The following is a 20,198-nucleotide window of genomic DNA, read 5'->3' on the forward strand; positions in this document are numbered from 1 at the left end:
CTCTCAAAATATGGTGATGCAAAAACTAGTTTTCACAATAAAAAGCGTCTTTTAGTGTGTGACAGCAGCCAAAAACATAACAACCCAATATAAATCTGATATCGCTGTAATCGCACCGACCCGAAGACTAAAGTCACCTAATCACTTATACCACATGAACGCATGAAGAACGGCGTAAAAAATAAAACCAATTGTTCACATGCTGTTGATTTTTTTTCATTCTGTGTCTTGATCCCAGTGCAGGTTTTTGAGCTGCACGTCAGGGGTTAATGTCTGGAGCTCAGTGCAGGTTTTGACCTGCACACCTGGGGTTAATGATTGTGGCCTCTTTCTGGTTCTGGGAGAGCTTCTTAAACCCCTGGGAAGCTCCAATCCCTGCCAGTTATACTTTTGCCTTTGGCCGAGTGTGCTGACCTCTGTCTGCCTGTGCCTGTTCGTTGTTATAGCTTGTTTATATGGTTCTGACCCGGTTCTGTTTCCCGTTGTGAGTTTGCCTGTTGATTCTGTACTGTGCTATCCTCTCTGTGTATGACTCATTGCCTGTGATCTGACTACTCTCTGCTCGCCCCTCTTGAACCTTGCAGCCATCTCTGTGTATGACACATTGGCTACGTCCTGACTATCCTCCCTGTCTATGCCCCTTGGTAACTCTGTCTCGCAGTTACCCTGCTAGGAGTTCTCTTGCAGCTCCTAGCTCTCTGGAGTTTAGGCCACGCCCCTAGCAGTCACGTGCTTCAGGTCCTGCCGCTCTGAAGTACGCATCTACTCGGCTGCTGCCCGCTCCACAGGTATCTTTGAGCACAGTTTACTTTACTCAGGACACGTGCACTGGCTCAGTGAGCAAGTTCAGTGCGATGTTTCTGACATTCTGCCTCCCAAAGATCGCAGTAAGGCTCGGTGCACATTTATCCCATGCTCTGCACTGAGCGCTTACATCAGGATTTGCTTGTAAACCTCTGAAATTTGTGATTCAGTCAGAACCCCCAGCGAGAGATTCCCTATAATGAGGCAGATTGGAGGCACTGTGGACGCAGTCTGACCTGCGATCCGGCGGCTTCCGTCTTTTTTAAGATTGCATAAAAGTGCCATCGGCTACAGTTTTGTACACTTCTGAAAAGGACACCACTGAAGAGGGCAGAAGGAGTCCAGAGGAAATTTGCTGCATCATTAGAGTGAATGGATCAATCTGTGGGGGGGGGGGGGTTCATCTGTCACATCACTGAGAGATTTAGATGGAAACCCCAAAGTAAGTGGTCAGCGTAATGTGATCCCAAACGTTATGTAAAATGTTCCCAATAAAAGCTTCAACTCAATCCACAAGTCCCCACTCAAGTTCATCATCATTGGCTCCTCTCTCCTCGAAAGAAATTCAGCAAATTCTCCACTCCCAAATCCAAATGCCCCCCTCCCTTCTGAGCCCCAGCATGCCTAAAGAACATTTAGCGCCAACATGTTTGGCATTTCTGTAGTGATGAGAGCCCGCCAAGTTTACAGGTGCGTGTCTCCAGAAGCATGACCTGGCAATAATGGGCATAATGTACTGGTCACTATAGTGTACTGGTCACTACAACGGCAGTTTGCAATTTTCACTCGGCAACATCCACTACTGCTTGTTTCTGGAAGTCACCCATGAAGTCAAAATCATCTCTACATCTGTAGATAAATTTCCAAAGGGTTATAATTTCCAAAATATGGTCACTTGAGGGGGGATTCTGCTTTTTGTGCACTTAGGGGCTCTTTATATGGAATCTACGCAAACTAGTCTAGGAGAATCTGCGCTCCAAGAGGCAAAAAGCACTCTGTCCCTACCGAGTCACTCCGTATGGCAAAGTAGTACTGTACAGCCACATGAGGTATGTCTACATTCAGCCAAAATTGTGGGATAAATTCTGGTGCCATTTTTACCCATTTTGGCATGATTCAATAGCCTCCATAAGAGGCTAGAAGCTGCCATAGCCTGATTGGCTCTGCTACATAGAGGCGATGAGCAGATCGCCTGTATGTAGCTGAACTACAGCATTGCTATGAGCATCGACCACCGGGTGACGCTCATAGCAATCCGACATCAACAACGATAGATGTCTCTAGGAGACCTCTAGTTGTTATGCCAATGCATCACGTGACGGGGGTCGGCGATGCGCGTATTTCCAGCCCGGCGGCCGGAAGCGCTGGTTAAATGCTGCTTTCAGTGTCTTTGACAGCGGCATTTAACTAGTTAATAGGCGCGGGTGGATCGCGATTCCACCTGGGCCTATTGCGGGCACATGTCAGCAGTTCAAAACAGCTGACATGTCCCGGCTTTGATGCGTGCTCACCCCGGAGACCTCATCAAAGCGGGGGATCTGACCTTAGATGTACTATTGTGTCCAAGGTCAGAAAGGGGTTAAAAAAAATGTCCTATTTTACTCCTCAAAATTTGTGTCTTATAATCCGAAAAATACGGTAAATGATTATTTTTTTCCTTCCACATTACAAAAATTCCTGTGAAGCACCGAAGGGTTAATAAACTTATTGAATGTAGTTTTGAGTACCTTGATGGGTGCAGTTTTTAGAATTGTGTCACTTTTGGGTATTTTCTGTCATATAGGCCCCTCACAGTCACTTCAAATGTGAGGTGGTCCCTAAAAAAAAAAGTATGGTTTTGCAAATTTTGTTGTAAAAATGAGAAATCGCTGGTCATCTTTTAGCCCTTATAACTTCCTAACAAAAAAAATTGTTTCCAAAATTGTGCTGATGTAAAGTAGACATGTGGAAAATGTTAGTTATTAACTATTTTGTGCGATATTACGCTCTGATTTAAGGGCATAAAATAAAAGTTTGAAAATTTGTGAAATTTTCAACATATTCGCCAAATTTCCATTTTTATTTTTTTTTTCAAAAATAAATGCAAGTCATATCAAAGAAATTTTATCACTATCATAAAGTACAATATGTCACGAAAAAAGCAATGTCAGAATCACCGGGATCCATGGAAGCGTTCTTCAGTTTTAACCACATATAGTGACAGTGATCAGAATTGTGAAATTGTCCCGGTCAGGAAGGTGAAAACAGGCTTCGGGGTGACGGAGTTAAATGTGGATCCAAATGTTGTAAAATGTGTCCTTATGTGTGAAAGTGTGACAACTTCATGGGCTCCAAAGGAAAGAAAAGATTTAATGGGGAAATTATTCTTAATTGCAAAACATCATTTGTCATAGATATAATTGAATGCACTGTGTGCTTTTTGAAATATGCTGGGAGCACTAAACAGGTTCAGACTAGAATACAGGAACATTTATATGACATTAAAAATGGCAACAGTATCAGAAATATGTCGCAGGCCTCCAGACATTTCATTAACAGCCATAATGGTAGTTTAACTTACACAATTAAAATATGTGCAACTAGCTGAAGAGCCCGGCGCTCCCCGGGCATAGTAACTAACTGTGGTTAGTTATACCAAATTATAATTATCCTCCATCCCATAGTCCCGTGCCCATATACCCATCATACATATCCACCATCCCATAGGCCCGTGCCCATATACCCATCATACATATCCTCCATCCCATAGTCTCATGCCCATATACCCATCACACATCCTCCATCCCATAGTTCCATGCCCATATACCCATCATACATATTCGCCATCCCATATTCGAGTGCCCATATACCCATCATACATCCTTCTGCCCATATACCCATCATACATATCCTCCATCCCATAGTCCCGTGCCCATATACCCGTCATGCATATCCTCCATCCCATAGTCCAGTGCCCATATACCCATCACACATCCTCCATCCCATAGTCCCGTGCCCATATACCTGTCATACATATCCTTCATCCCATCATCCAGTGCCCATATACCCATCACACATCCTCCTTCCCATAGTCAACCATTATGACATCATAATGAGCGGTGGGGCTTGCAACCTATGATGACATCAGCGTCGCCATGGCAACCATTATGACATCGTAATGAGGGGCGGGGCTTGATACACACACTTTCCCCATTATGTAGATAAGGGCAAAATTGTTTGGTGAATTGGAACGCGCGGGGTTAAAATTTCGCCTCACAACATAGCCTAGGACACTCTCGGGGTCCAGACATGTGACTGTGCCAAATTTTGTGGCTGTAGCTGCGACGGTGCGGATGCCAATCCCGGACATACATATATACACATACTTGAGCTTTATATATTAGATAGAGAAAGTAAAAAAACATGCAGGGTGAGGATATTTGGATCACATACTGAGAAACGGAAGCATGGTGGACCTTCAAACTTGGCAATAGGGTACCAGAGGGGTTAAACCTTAAACAAAAAATCATGTTACATTATTAATCCACCTGTTCTATCAACGCTGCTTCACTTTATAAGTAGGATAAAATCAAACATGAAGTAATAGAAATAACTTTTATTTCACTCCTTCCTCTTTTAATGTAAATTTTTTCATATATGTCACCTTTGTTTTGTTTTGTATTTCATGTTTGTTTTGTTTTGAAGTGTATTCATTGATTAATTATTCAACCGGTGGTATCACCAGAGCAAAACTACGGTATATAATACCTTAAGCTACCTTTCTAATGCATTATGGTTACACTAACTCAAATTCACCCGTCATCATGACTTTTCATGTCCTGTGTATGGCTTTCACTTAAATAAAAAAATCATCTATTTGTGAAGCTAGACTATTTCTTCTCTTATCAAAAAAAATAAAATCCAAAAAGTTGAAAAATGTTTTCTTATAAAATCCAGATGTAAATACTAGCTTCTTTCCTGAGAATGGACTGCACACATTGTGGGGTTTATGAATACACTCTTTTTTGCTTACTGAGAGTGGTATCTTATCTCGACGAGAAGTAATCAATTGTGACAGCAGAAAAGAGCGCATATTTTTACCATTCCATGGTTAAAAGAACAAAAGGAAAAAGTAATCATAATGAAAAACTTTGGACTGCTATGTTCACCCATGTTGTAGGAAACATCCAATGCGTCCTTACCTGAAGCTCTACAACTTGCTTGTAATATTTTTTTTTTATTTCACAGGCATGTTAGTTGTTAATGTGACTTGGAGAAACAAGACTTATGTAGGCACCCTCTTAGATTGCACTCGACACGACTGGGCTCCACCTAGGTGAGTTTGTGTCTGTATAAAAATTACCAGTTTTCTTGGTTTTTAAAAGGATCAAATGAAGTTTGAAAAGAGAATCTGCTACTCTGAAACTGTGTTTTGTCAGCTACAGTAAATCAGCCCTACTTATAGGGAACGTGTCACAAATCAGATACTGGTTGCGTTATTTGTGACATGTTTGTTTTACTCTGACATGTTGTGGCGTTTCAGAGAAAACATTTTGAAAAGCTGGCCCGAGAACTGTGTGTCTTGACTGACTAATTAGAGGCTAATCCTGGTGACTTCTTCCATCCCCAATCTCTTTGACTGTCAGGTTTTCCTTTTGCAAACGCATAGGGAGAGACCTGTTAGTCATGGTGAGTGGGGCAGGGAGACAAGAAACCACCCGGGACTGGCTTCTAACTAGTCGGGCAAAACATACCATCCTCAGCCAGCTTTTCTCTGAAACGTTTTAGAGTAAAGCGTACATGGCTACAATAAAACAGCCAGTGTCTGAATGTATGAAGTGATAGGTTCCCTTTTAAAGGGTTTTTTCAGGACTCTCATAGACATAAGAGCGATCTGAACATGCATGTTTTTATCTCTGTTCACGGTGTTTCGAGATGGATGCGAGTCCCTTCATTTACGGAATTTCCTCTGGTTATGCCAAAAAAAAGTCTGACATGGGAAAACCCATTTTAGGCTATGACCCAATCTTTGTATGAGTGATTTTTAAATTGAATTACTCACCGTCTTCATTTTCTCCCCTTTCCCCTCCAGATTCTGCGACTCTCCCACCAGTGACTTGGAGATGCGGAACGGACGGGGGAGGGGTAAACGCATGCGGCCTAGTAGTAATGCACCTGTTTCAGAAGGCACACCAGCCCCTGACAATAAAGGTGCAAGCAGTAGTAGCAGCAGTAGCAGCAAGACTCGAGCTGGAGCCAACAATAAAGGGAGACGTGGAAGCCAGAATTTAAACGAACATCGTCCACCCCCTTGCAATCCAGCAGATGATATAAAAGCTAGTCCATCATCTGCAAGCAAACGCAAAAGCAAGCCCCCTTCTGACATGGAACTGACATCCAGTTCTGAAGACTCTAAGGGAAGCAAGCGTGCTCGCACAAACTCCATGGGATCCTCATCTGCCCAAGTGTCTGTTTCTTTACCGTTAACCGTGCCATTAAGCTCTATTAAGATAGAGCCAACTGCATTGGACCGTAATTGTTCCTCCCCAATATTAATAGACTGTCCTCACCCTAATTGCAACAAAAAATACAAGCACATTAATGGCCTGAAGTACCATCAGGCTCATGCACACACAGATGATGACAGTAAACCAGAGGCTGATGGAGACAGTGAGTGCGGTGAGGAGCCGCATCTTCATCTGGACATGGGTAATTGTAATGGTACCTTTCCAACTCAGAAGGGTTCACTTTCTCCAGCACGGTCTGCAACTCCTAAGGCTCGTTTGACTGAACCACACAGTCCTACGCTCTCTTCTAAATTTGGAGGAAAGGTTGTATGCAAGAAAAAAATTGGTACTGAAGGCGATACGGATCCTGGAGCTCTTTCTAATGATGGATCAGATGATGGTCCAATGGCAGCTGATGACACAAGTAATGACGGCTTTGAGTCACAGGAAAAAAGATTGTCTGAAAAGGATTCAGCAAAGAAGGGCAATGGGGGCAGTAAGCCTGACAAGATGGCTTCATCTAAAAGTGTAAAGTCTGCTCGGCCCATTGCACCTGCAATAGTACCCCAGCAAATGTACACTATTCAAACTACAACCTTCACTGCTGGGAGCCCCGGATCCTCCACAGGCCTGACCACTACTGTAGTCCAAGCCATGCCTACAAGCCCACAACTTAAACCTATACAACCCAAACCAACAGTAATGGGAGAGCCATCTAGTATTAATCCAGCCCTTACTCCATCTAGGGATAAAAAGAAAAAGGATAAAAAGAAGAAAGAACAAAGAGAGGATGAAAGTCCTGTAACCTCTATAAAAGTAGGACGTCCAGAAGAAGGAAAAAGTCCCTTTGGGGAAGCAACTGGGGATTCCGTAAACAAAGGGGATGGACTTATTAACGGCTCTGATGCACATCAGAGTAGGCTGGCTAGCATAAAAGCAGAGGCCGACAAAATCTATAGCTTCACAGACAATGCACCAAGCCCGTCCATAGGAGGGGGAGGAGGTGGAGGTAGTAGTAATTCAAACAGAATGGAAAATCCCAGTCCTGGTCAGCCCATGACTCCGTTACACGTGGTAACCCAAAATGGAGCAGAAGGAACTTCAGCTAAAACAAACAGCCCAGCGTACTCTGACATTTCGGATGCGGGTGAAGATGGAGAAGGTAAATTGGAAGGCACAAAGGCAAAGGATCCAGAGCAAATGGTAAAGGAAAGTGCCAAAAAGTCTCTCTTTCCTCCACAGCCTCAAAGCAAGGAATCTCCATACTATCAAACCTTTGAAACTTACTATTCTCCCAACTATGCACATTCCAGTCCAGGTGCCATGAATCCCACTGGTCAGACTACAACAGAAAGTCAGCCTCAGAAGGTTAAGAAAGAAGAAGATCTGGAGGTGACGGAAGTTAAAATGAAGGTGGAGCCACCAGAGGAAAAAAAGCCTGAGCTTAGCAGCACTAGCCAACAGCCCTCAGTTATTCAACAGCGTCCAAATATGTACATGCAATCTCTCTATTACAATCAGTATGCCTATGTGCCTCCTTATGGCTATACTGACCAAGGGTATCATGCTCATCTGCTGAGCACTAACCCCGCATATAGGCAACAATTTGAGGAGCACCAAAAACAAAGGCAAAACCTGGAACAGCAGCAGCAACAACAGCAACGTAACCTTGAAAAGAAAGCAGAGATGGCCATGAGAGATAGAGAAGTCTCCCTCAAAGAAGAATGGAAGCACAAATCTTCAGTACCTCCAACACTTACAAAGGCACCAAGTCTAACAGATCTTGGGAAGTCAGGTCCTAGCAAACCTAAGGAGATGGTTTCTGGGCCAGACACAAGCAAGTCTGTGATTATACCCAAACCGGAGGACTCAAAGATCCCAGTGCAGCAAGCAGAGGGCTTAAAAGCAAAGGTATCTGAAGGGAGTGGTCATACTGGAAAGGAAAGTGGAGAACCTTCAAAACCTGTAGGAGAGTGCAATAGGCAAACTGGACTGGATCCTGTATTGTGGTACAGACAGGTAAGAAATAAACTTGATTTTAGCTGTCAGATTGAATATTGATGACATTTTATGGTTAACTTAAGGCTTGATATATGGAAAGTACAAAACCGTAAATTTTCCTACAATATGCTGTTAGTCTAGGTACTCTCTAGCTGGAACTGAGTGGTTGCTGTATATTGATATCTGCCTTGCTATTTGCATCATAATTATGACCCTATGGTCATTTAATTTTTAGTCAAGGCACATATAAGCAGATGCGGCTGCGCTTAAGCTTGTCCGTTTCACCATATATACTTGTATACTTTTCTGTTGTAGTCAAAGATCCCTTGCTTCACTGTCCAGTTATGCAAGCCTCTGCTGCCTTACCTCCGCAGCATCAGACAAGTGCGGGGGCAGTGATCCAGCTAGCTTCAGAGCAGAGGTTGCAAGCTGTATGCAAAGAGCTCATAAGTGCTGTGCTTATCAAGTAGGAGACAACCACCACTGATAAACTGTAGAGGTGGCTGGTAACCTTGACAAAGAGCAGTAAGTTATAGTTATAAAAATCCTCTTTCAGAATGTGCCCATTTTAAATGAGACAACCTTTTACGTACCAGGACGTTTCTGTTTGCATACTGTAACATGATAGAAGTTGTGTAAGTTGTAAAATTAACATTACAACTTTTTTTTTATATGTGTTAAGCAACAAGAAGCAGAGTCACGCATGTGGTCGTACGTTTATCCCAAGTACACAGATGCACTAAAAGCAGATGATGAAAGGTGGAAAGAAGAGAGAGATCGGAAAGTCAAAGAAGAGCGAAACCGGAGCAAAGAAGCCTCTGTGAAGGAAGATGGCAAAGAGGCAATTAATGTAGAAGTTAAAGGACCCCAACAAAGTGAAGATCTTCGTGGCCTACCTAAGGACCCTCGCACTAGTACTCATGTGCCAGTTTCATCACCACTTACTCAACACCAGTCTTATATTCCATATATGCATGGATACACTTACAGCCAAGCGTATGACCCCAGCCATCCAAGCTACCGTGGGATGCCTGCAGTCATGATGCAGAATTACCCAGGTATTTTAATCGAAATTATTACATATATCCAGTAAAGAAGCAACAAGTTTTACTAGTTCTCACTTGTTGCATTATATCTCTAATATAATTAAACTTATTTTCATTGATCTTTTTGAGTTGATAGTAACTTGTATTAAGAGTAATATTGAGACGAAACCGCACCTCACCACCCCGCATAACGTCACTATTATCACGCCGTACGGTCTCCGCACTTGCACCAACGTGACGTTCCGCACCCCCTGGGGACACGTAAGGTCTGCCTGGCACAGTTTTACACAGACGCCCCCTGTTCATGCGTGCCCAGGGAGGCATAGGGATTGAGAGGATGTGGACCATGCAGTCACTGACGAGGCACCACACTTGCTCACAACCCTGACAGGCTGTCAGGCTATTTTCACTAGCGCCAGTGTAACAGCCCCTGGTCAGCCCAGTAGGACTTCCACCAGTTCCTTGTTAGATATAAGCCTGGTCTGTTAACAGAATTATATCGGGCCAGAAACCAACCCTACTAACATGGAAAGTTACTTTGAGAACACGGACATGTAGATTCGTGAATCAAGATAAGAGCAAACCAAGGTTTAATTACATGTTTAATTGCCTTAAGGGCACACTAGACAAAACACGATATATACAATGCTTATACTTATTCAGTGGTCAGATATGCAAATATAAATATTCAAGTTTAAATAGTGGTAGTACAAAGTATGCAAAAGATAAGTCCGTTACCAGTCAGATGAAAGGCAGGGTTTGTGTGGGGAGGGGCTGCCACATGGGAAGCTGGTGGTCCCCTCTGTTCCTTGACTTGTACCCGCACGATATGTCGTTGTGACCTACCTGGAATGAAGCAAAAGGCCATGCTTTACAAGAGCATTTAACCCCTCAGAGTCTCTCTCGTCCTGCCACCTGAGCTGCACCTAAATCCCTTCTTTTTGCATCTAGCAGCTAAAAGCTCCCAAAACCTAAGAAGGGTCATAACTCTTTAATGAACGTTTCTAGGGAGGTGGTTTTGGCGCCATCGGATCTGGTCGGGCCCCTGTTAAGCGTTGAGACAAAACATGGCTTTTCTATCTGGCCTCTGCTAGCCATTCTATGTGTTTCTCCACCCTGGGGTGCTAAAACGTTCCAGAGATCTCGAAAATTTAACCAGTGTATGACTAGGAGGTACAATAGGTCCATATTCTCCTTATGAAATCCTAGCTGACTAAACAAAGCAGTTACATCACATGAGATCCACAGGAGGTTTTCCTGTAGGAGCTTGGATACTAGTAAGTGTGGCAAGTGCCATCATTTTCCCCAACTCTGGACCATAAGTTATGTAGTACAATGACGTACATCAAGTTAAGGTCGATTTACACTGCATGATTATTATGATCGAGTGTTCCTAGGAGCTCTCGTTTTCTGATAATCCTGCAGTTTAAATAGACTGCTAGTCACCCAAAAAATGAGAAAAATGATAGTTTGTTGGATGAAATGATCGTTCTCTACAGCACATTGTTTTTTCTAAACAGGGATTGTGCTGCCGAGAAGAGTGGCATTGAACAATCTTTTATAGACTGGCCTGGCTTCAGATGCACACTGAACAACCTATAATAGATTGCTCCATGCCATTGTTCTTGGCAGCGAAATCCTGTTTATTGACTGGAAAATATGCTGTCAATCAGTGTTAAAGTGTATGGAGCCTTAACAGGTTGCATGGCACAGAGTAAAGTACCCTTAGATGTTATTCTACAATATCAACATTAGGGGAGTGGGTCCTTTTCAGAGGATTGCAATCTAAAGTATTGAATTTGTCTAAATGGAAGTAGTAGTAATAGATAACAACGTTAAAAGGTGCAGATAGGACTGCAGAGCTGATAAAGGCAAGTATGTACATGTGAATATTAAAATTAATGTCAAATAACTCTTTAGAAAAGGATAAGGAGGTGCATTGGTGGCAGCCTGCTGTAAAATGTAAAACAGTTGGCTAGACGTTATGCCATAAAGACCTGATATACATAGATGCATTGTTGTCTCCTTTCATTTCTTCGTCTAGGCTCCTACCTCCCCTCCAGTTATTCATTCTCCCCGTATGGCAACAAGGTAGCTGGCAGTGACGAGTCAGAGAAGTCACGAGCCAGTCCAAGTGTCAGCTGCAAACCTACCACCGAGTCTAAAGCTCTGGACATACTACAGCAACATGCAAGCCATTACAAGAGCAAGTCTCCCACAGTGAGTACACGTTACAAAGTCCGTCAGCTAAATTCTGTTCAGGAAAAAAAAGTCATCTATTGATAATGTGAAAATCGCTTCTATATTATTAAAAGAGCCTTTTAATTTTGAGGCCACCTGTTTAAAGACCTCTATATATCAGAAACACAGCGCAGCTTTTCTATATGGGCTCTGTGATATTGCAGCTCAGTCCCATTCACTTTAAGGGGGCTGAGCTACAGTGCCAGACACTACTTATATAATAGAGATGGTCTGTTTCTGATAAAATGCAGACCTATTGTTCTAATCGTGGTCAATCACATTATCCCTTTCCTGACATAAAACGTAATAGTATGACTTATTTTGTGTGTCGGTGTATGGCGTGGGCTCAAGAGCTGAGCACAGTATGCACATAGGTGTGTGTAGACTGTGCTATACAGGTGATATCTGCCTCATTACAGAAGTGACTGGAGTTAGCGCTAATTGGGGTCCAGAACTTGCATTCTGCCTTTGCCTTTTTTTTTAGCTGCAGCGGGGACATCACATCAACTGTGCTGCAGCCAATCACCGAGCTTAGCGACTCTGCGTGTATAGATGGCTCAAGCCACTGAGCTCAGTGATCGGCTGTAGCACTGTTGATGTGACGTCACCACTGGAGACATAGAGACTAGGGCAGCGGCGGAGAGCCAGCACTGGACCCAAGGAGGGTAAGTAATATCGTGTAAACCTTTTTGAAAGGGGACGGTTGTTTTCATTTTTATTTCATGAATCAATAGTACATGTGAAAATTAGCAACTTTGTAATATATGTTATCAGAGAAATCTGCTTCTTTCTCTACCAGGACTGATCAGTCATTATCAAACTTCTCAATTCTGCGGTAAAATCTGTATTCAGGGAAGACTTTCCCATTGCTGAGATAGGAGAAGGTGGCTGCTACTGCTATCTCCTATCTCGGGTGCTGCAAAACAATCACATTTGAAATTTACATTTTTTATTTGATGTACTTCCTTAAAATAAAATACAATAAAAAGTTATCAAACCATATTTACCTCAAAATTGTATTCAAAGTTCTGTTCTTCATTTTTACCCACTAATTATGTGTGTGTGCACAATTGACTATGTAAAAATGAAGGCCAAGAAGCAATTGCAAAATTAAAAAATATTTTTCACTATTTCACCACACTTGGATTTTTTTTTCTCCTTCGCCTCATTGGGGGACACAGGACTGTGGGGGTATGCTACTGCCACCTGGAGGCTGACACTAAGTGAAAAAAAGAGGTTAGCTTCTCCTCCGCCGTATACACCCTCGCCCCAATTGCATGCGGAAACTAGTTCATGCTTAGTGTCCTTTGGAGGCACACGTCTGTCTTTTTCCAGACTTTCTTTTTTTTTTTCTTTTTTCTATGAAGATGAGACAGGGGCGACGGACCCTATTGAAAGGGTCCGATCTCCCCAAACCAACAACGGGCGAGCATGTGCGAGTGTCGCCTACACGTATCCTCTCCCGCAACGTGGGACATGATGCCGGACTTGGCCCTGACCACCCTAAGGTATTGAAAGCCTAGGCTGTACAGAGGCACAAGCACAGTCCGTGTGGCCCCCACTGCACCACCAGTGCTAGACTGCGGTGCTGCAAGGCGGTTGACGGTCCCTCTCCTCATCCCTTGGAGGGAAAGATGGAGCTAGGGTGCCTGCACCGTCCTTTATGCGGCCCCCCTCCTCTCTAACCTGAGCTGAAGCGTCATCACGGAGGAGGGTGGCCTGGAAGGGCTCCTGCAGCAGTGTTCCACAGGGCCGGCGGCCTTTAGCCTCTTTTCCTGGCAGAGCGGTGCAGCGTCCGCTACAGGATAGCGCCATTGCGCGTTTCCGGGCGTCCGGCAGCGCTGAACCCTTTTCCCGGCCTAGGCCGGCAGGTCCACCTCCACCCTGCCCACCCCAGTCGCGGGCGGACACTAAAAATCCAGCCCCCGGCTTTGGCCGTCGCCAGGCCGCGGGCGAAAGTTCCGCCCTCCTTCGTCGCGTCACTTTCGACGGGCCCGCCCCCCGTGGGCAGGCGCCGAAGAAATTTAGCCCCCGGCTTCGGACCGACGCTAGGCTGCAGGTGGAAGTACCGCCCCCAGGACTCCTTCCTCTTGCGGCCCGCCCGCAGCTGAGGCGCGCACTTTTTTTTAATTGATCGCTCTGCACTTCCAGGACGTGAGGGGGCACAGGACTAGGGTAAGTGCTACCCCCTAACCCCCCGAGAGGCCACTCTAGGGGAAAACGAAGAGTGCACACTCTCCCCCAGCGGTCTGCAGCGTTGATGTCTGGCAGATACAGCATGTCCATAAAAGCTAAGACGCACACGTTTCTATAAAAAAGGAAGCACACTGTAGCGCCATAACATGCAAACATGAAATATGAAAAATGAATTGCATTACTGCATTAGAAGTATGAAAAATTGAGAAAGTTTAGCGCATAAAATGGCCAATTTTATGTGTACCTGGAAGCCACGGTAAGGCATTTCTCGTTTTCCAGGACCCTATCTGTGCCAATCCTCGCTTAGACTGAAGTCCTCATCTGAACGGGAACCTATACAAATCCTCTGTTTAGACTGAAGTCTATATCTTTGTGGAGGGGTAGTGGCCCTGCTTAAATTAAAACCGCCTGCGGCTAACAGATGGAGTGGTCAGTCCAGAAGGTCAATGAATACAGATTTCAAAAACTGACCGTCACATCCAAGCATAAGCATAGTGTGAACAGGTGCTTAACCTAGCCAACTCACATACATTCAAACAAAAAAGGAAGCACACTGTAGCGCCATAACATGCAAACATGAAATATGAAAAATTAATTGCATTACTGCTTTAGAAGTATGAAAAATTGAGAAAGTTTAGCGCATAAAATGGCCAATTTTATGTGTACCTGGAAGCCACGGTAAGGCATTTCTCGTTTTTCAGGACCCTATCTATGCCAGTCCTCGCTTAGACTGAAGTCCTCATCTGAATGGGAACCTATACAAATCCTCTGTTTAGACTGAAGTCTATATCTCTGTGGAGGGGTAGTGGCCCTGCTTAAATTAAAAACGCCTGCGGCTAACAGTAATGCAGTAATGCAATTCATTTTTCATATTTGATGTTTGCATGTTAAGGCGCTACAGTGTGCTTCCTCTTTTGTTTGAATGTATATGAGTTGGTGACTCTAGGTTAAGCATCTGTTCACACTATGCTTATGCTGGGATGTGACGGTCAGTTTTTGAAATCTGCACACGTTTCTATACGCTGCATGCATCTCCTGTCGGTCCGGTTTTCCGCACGTGCAGAGCAAGCGATTATGCGAAGCCTGCGATTTTGAACGCGCCCAGGAGCCCTCCCCTGCGACCGAGCCCAGTGTACCAAGTCCCCCGGAATGGGATCTATGTCTATCGCAGTCTATGGCGTCACTTACGAGAGCAATCGAGTCCCTTCGCGCACCAGATAAGGGCCTGTCTTAGAGGGGTCCTCCACCTCACAGGAGCCTCCGGCCTGCAGGGGCCGCGCTCACTCCAGTCAGACGCGGGGGAAACGAACTCACTCGGCGTCTTCCGGTCCATCCGGTGCCTCGGCATCCGTGAGTTCTGTTTCTCGCTCTCCTTTACCAGTAGTCGATAGCGAGCAAATCTCAGATTATGACTCGGACGAACCCCTTGACCTAGATACTCCGGGTTACCAGGAAACAGTTGACAGCCTCATCAAGGCAGTCAACCAGACTCTGGCGATTGAGGATGATTCCACCTTGACTTAAGTCCATAAGGTGTCATTTAAGCGAGTCAAGCGGCCTCATAGAGTATTTTGCGCTCACCCAGAGTTTGAGGACATAGTGCAACGACACAGGGAACGGCCAGACAGGCGCTTCTCGGGCCATAAGGCGCTTAAGGCAAGGTATCCGTTTGCCCCGGATCTCCGTAAAAAATGGGCGGAATCCCCAGCGGTAGATCCACCCGTGTAACGCTTGGCCTCTAAAACCCTATTATCCGTACCTAGTGATCGCCTCATAGAGAGCTTGGCTCGCTCAGTGTTTGAGGCGTCAGGGTCAGCACTCTCTCCCTCGTTCGCGGCAACGTGGGTAGCCAAGGCCATGATTTCTTGGTCAGAATCATTTAACAGAGCCTTGCAGGATATGGGCCTACCAGCAGAGGTATCAGAGATTGCAAATCAGATCACTATGGCCGGTGACTACTGTTTCACACTTCAGTTTTTTCTGTCAGTCTTAGTCCGCCAAAATAGCGGAAAACGGATCCACAGGCGGACTGACAGAAACGAGGGACGGTGGATGTACGGATCCGCCGATGGTAAAAATTTAAAGGAACCGCTGCAGGAAAAAATAAAAAATTAATACTGGTCATCTCGCGGGATGGGGCTGGATATCGCGCGATGAGAGATGTGGAAGATCGCGCGATGAGAGATGTGGGGCTGGAGATCGCGCGCAAGGAATGGAGGTTGCGGGTAAGGAGAGAGAGAATTTTCAACCAGCAGCGACACTTGATTCAGGGTTAAAAGGCAAAAATGCCGATCCGGACTGCAAAAAAAAGTTGCATGGTCCATTTGGTGATCTCTGCGGACACCAAAATTTTGGCGGATCCGCAGAAATACGGATGCATCGGACAGTCATCAGTCAAAATCCGCCGATGATGAAAGTCAATGGGGAAAATAACGGATCTGCAAGGAAAATTGGCGGATCTGTTTTTTTTTCACAAAACGGCGGATCTTGACTGATTTGTGAAAAACTGATGTGTGAAACAGGCATTAATCAATGCATCTTTAGATGCGGGCAACTGCGCGGCACTTGCTGCCGCAAATGCAATTGCCATTAGGAGAACTCTATGGTTAAGAACATGGCGGGCCGATTCAACCTCCAAGAAATCCTTGACTTCTCTGCCTTATCAGAGCGGCCGCCTATTCGGAGAGAAGTTAGATCAGCTCACCTCTGACTCCACATGGGGAAGAGCAGTTTTCTCCCTCAACAAAGGGTCAAACAGCCGTTTCGTCACCAGTTTCAGGAACGTTTTCAGGCCTTTCGTAACCCCGGGTGCTGCCGCTTCAGGTCGCCCTAACCAGGACAGGGTTCGTCAAGTCTCATATAGAGCCAACCCGTTGGGGAGGATGCGTATTAACCAGCCCAGGTCAAGGGGACCCAGGTCCCAGAGATCCTCAGCGTAGTGACTCGAGGCATTTTCCTGGCGACACCATCAAGGTAGGCGGTCGCCTACTTTGGTTTCGCCACGTCTGGCTCACCGTCGCACACGACACATGGGTAAGAGAGCTGGTGTTCTCGGGGTACAAGATAGAATTTGTCAAGTACCCCCCAAGACGGTTTTTTCTTTCCCGTCTTCCCAGGGTGGATACCCGGGCAAGGGCTTTACTCAAGGCCATCGAATTGCTCCAGCACAACGGAGTCATTGTTGCCATACCAGAAAACGAGAAATCTCAGGGCTTCTATTCCAACCTGTTCACGGTCCCCAAAAAGGACGGGACTGTCAGGCCCATTCTGGACCTCAAGCTGAAGCTCATGAACAGATTTATCGGGATCAGACATTTCCGGATGGAGTCTCTCCATTCAGTCATATCTGCCATGAAGCAGGGGGAGTATTTGGCCTCTATCGATATCCATGACGCCTACCTACATATCCCCATTTTCCCTCCACATCAAAGATTTCTACGCTTCGCCATCAACGGCCTACATTTCCAGTACACAGCACTGCCCTTCGGGCTAGCCACCGCCCTCAGAGTGTTCACAAAGGTCATGGCAGTCGTCATGGCCATCCTGCACCCCAGCGGCATAGTCATCTAACCTTACCTAGACGACCTCTTAGTCAAGGGCCCTTCATTTCGGGTGTGCGAGGAGAGTGTCAACATCACGCTAAATACTCTTTCCCAATTAGGGTGGTTGGTCAGCCTGAAGAAATCATCCCCTGTTCCAGCTCAGAGGATTTCCTTTCTGGGAGTCTGGACACTTCGCCAACCAGTCCCTCACACCATCCGTTTCTGCCTGAGGATCCTAGGGAAAATGGTGGCAGCAATGGAAGCGATTCCGTTCTCCCAGCTCCATCTTTGCCCAATGCAGCACGACCTCTTGTCATCCTGGGACAAGAACCCATTCACGCTCGATCACCGGTGCCAGTTGTCCACGCAGGTCAGACAGGCACTCGGGTGGTGGACAATCAGTTCCTCCTCTCTCCAGGGGATTCCGTTTTCCCCAGACCATTGGCTGGTGGTCACAACCGACACCAGCCTCTTCAGCTGGGGAGCAGTTTTTTGCCATCATACGACCCAGGGACGGTGGTCGCCACAGGAGGCACGCCTCCCGATCAACTTGTTAGAGATACGAGCGATCCGTCTGGCTTGGCAACATTTTCATCATGTGCTAGGAGGTCACCCCGTCCGGATTCAATCGGACAATGCCACGGCAGTGGCTTACATAAATCATCAGGGGGGCACCCGCAGCAGAGCAACCATGCGCGAGGTGGGGCACGTTCTTCACTGGGCCGAGAGAAACCACTCGGTGATATCGGCAGACCACATCCCAGGCGTAGAGAACTGGGTGGCAAACTTCCTCAGTCGGTAGGGTCTTGCGTCCGGGGAATTGTCACTACACCCCGAGATCTTCCAGCAAATTTGCCAACGGTGGGGAACACTGGATGTGGACCTGATGGCCTCCAGGGTGAACGCCAAGGTGCCCGTATTTGTCGATTGGTCCCAGGACCCGCAGGCAATCGCCGTGGATGCATTGGTTCTGCCATGGAACCAGTTTCGCCTCCCATACCTATTTCCCCCGCTGCCACTACTTCCGAGAGTCATCAATAAGATCAAGGCAGAAGGGGTTCCAGTGATTCTGCTGGCCTTGTCAGGCGTGATACGCAGACCTAGTGCAGCTACTTGCCGACGTGCCCTGGCGGCTGCCAGAGCGCCCAGATCTACTTTCCCAGGGCCCGATATCCCACCCGAACTCGGGGGCCCTGTGATTGACGGCTTGGCCATTTAATCTTGGGATTCTGACCCAGGCTGGGTTTGGACGTGAGGTGGTTGCTACAATGGTTAGCGCCCGGAAGCCCGCCTCAGCACGTATTTACCATAACACCTGTAAGGTTTTCTTCTCATGGTGTCTGGATCACGGTTGTTCCCCACTGAGATTCTCTATTCCCAACATCTTGGCCTTTCTCCAGTCTGGCCTAGACTCAGGTTTGGCCCCAAGTTCCCTCCGGAGACAGGTGTCGTCTTTATCCATCCTGTTCCAGCCCAGGATTGCTACCAATTTGCAGGTAAAGACTTTCATCCAGGGAGTCTCCCACTTGGTGCCTCCCTATAGGGCGCCCCTGGATGCCTTGGACCTTAATCTGCTCCTATGCATTCTGCAGGAAGCTCCATTTGAACCATTACAGAAATGTCTCCTTGTCATACCTTTCCTGGAAGGTAGTATTCCTTGTAGCTATAACCTCAATCAGGCGGGTCTCGGAGCTGGCAGCTCTATCTTGTGAAGCTCTGTTTCTGATTTTCCACAAGGATAAGGTGGTTCTCAGACCAGCTCCTCCTTTTCTGCCAAAGGTAGTTTCCTCGTTTCACATTAATGAGGATATTGTCTTGCCATCTTTTTGTCCAGCACCGGTACACTGTATGGAAAAGGCTCTTCATACGTTGGGCCTGGTGAGAGCTCTCAGGAGGTACGAGTCACGGACGGCACCCTTTCGTCAGTTAGACGCTCCCCGAGGAGGGTCGCAGGAAGGGGTTCGCTGCCTCAAGATCGACCATAGCCAGGTAGATTCATTTGACTATTCAGGAGTCTTACCACATCAGAGGTGCACCAGTTCCGGCAGGGATCAGAGCACACTCTACTCGTGCGGTGTGCGCCTCTTGGGCTCTTCGGCACCAGGCATCGGCGGATCAGATTTGCAAGGCGGCAACCTGGTCCAGCCTCCACACATTCGCCAAGCACTACAATATCCATACTCGGGCTTCAGCGAACGCAAGCCTGGGTAGAAGGATTCTCCAAGCAGCGGTGGCGCACCTTTAGACAGGAGGTGCATGTAGCTTGGATCAGTGAGTCAACTTCCCACCCAGGGACTGCTTTAGGATGTCCCACAGTCCTGTGTCCCCCAATGAGGCAAAGGAGAAACATGGATTTTTGTGATAACTCACCGTAAAATCCTTTTCTCCGAGACGCTCAATGGGGGACACAGCACCCACCCTGTTAGCCAATTGGCTCTTGTTTGTTTAACTAATATGAATTTTTTGATATTGGGTTGGTTTTCTAGACATGTTGTTACCTGTATTAAGGTTGATTTTGTCTTATTTTTGATCTCCTACTGCTTTTGCACCAAACTGGTTTCCGCCCGCAATCGGGGCGAGGGTGTATACGGCGGAGAAGGAGCTAACCTTTTTTTCACTTAGTGTCAGCCTCCAGGTGGCAGTAGCATACACCCACAGTCCTGTGTCCCCCAATAAGCGTCTCGGAGGAAAGGATTTTACGGTGAGTTATCACAAAAATCCATGTTTTTATAGTATTGCAGCACATTTTATGGTTATATGAATGGTGCCATTCATAGCTACAACTTGTGCCTCAAAAAATAGCCTTCATACAAGTATGTTAACAGAAAAATAAAGTCATGACACTTGGAAGAAGGGGAGGAAGAAACAAAAACAAATATTGG

General features: G+C 46.1%; 1 protein-coding gene across 3 annotated transcripts in view; it reads left to right on the top strand.

Moving 5' to 3' along the window:
• Positions 1-20,198, top strand: part of ZNF609 (zinc finger protein 609) — a 182,115-nt gene that overhangs the window by 137,005 nt on the left and 24,912 nt on the right. For 2 of the 3 annotated variants that reach the window (XM_073579524.1, XM_073579523.1), the window contains exons 4-7: positions 5,032-5,119; positions 5,876-8,309; positions 8,974-9,349; positions 11,382-11,557. In XM_073579524.1, coding sequence (XP_073435625.1) covers positions 5,032-5,119; positions 5,876-8,309; positions 8,974-9,349; positions 11,382-11,557 — 3,074 coding nt within the window. The remainder of the gene's footprint in view (positions 1-5,031; positions 5,120-5,875; positions 8,310-8,973; positions 9,350-11,381; positions 11,558-20,198) is intronic. The other variant, XM_073579525.1, reaches the window with a different exon arrangement.

This window comes from Dendrobates tinctorius, unplaced genomic scaffold, assembly GCF_039654945.1.
Source record: "Dendrobates tinctorius isolate UK_male_01 unplaced genomic scaffold, ASM3965494v1 ptg000062l, whole genome shotgun sequence".
In the NCBI taxonomy this organism is placed as follows: Eukaryota; Metazoa; Chordata; class Amphibia; order Anura; family Dendrobatidae; genus Dendrobates; species Dendrobates tinctorius.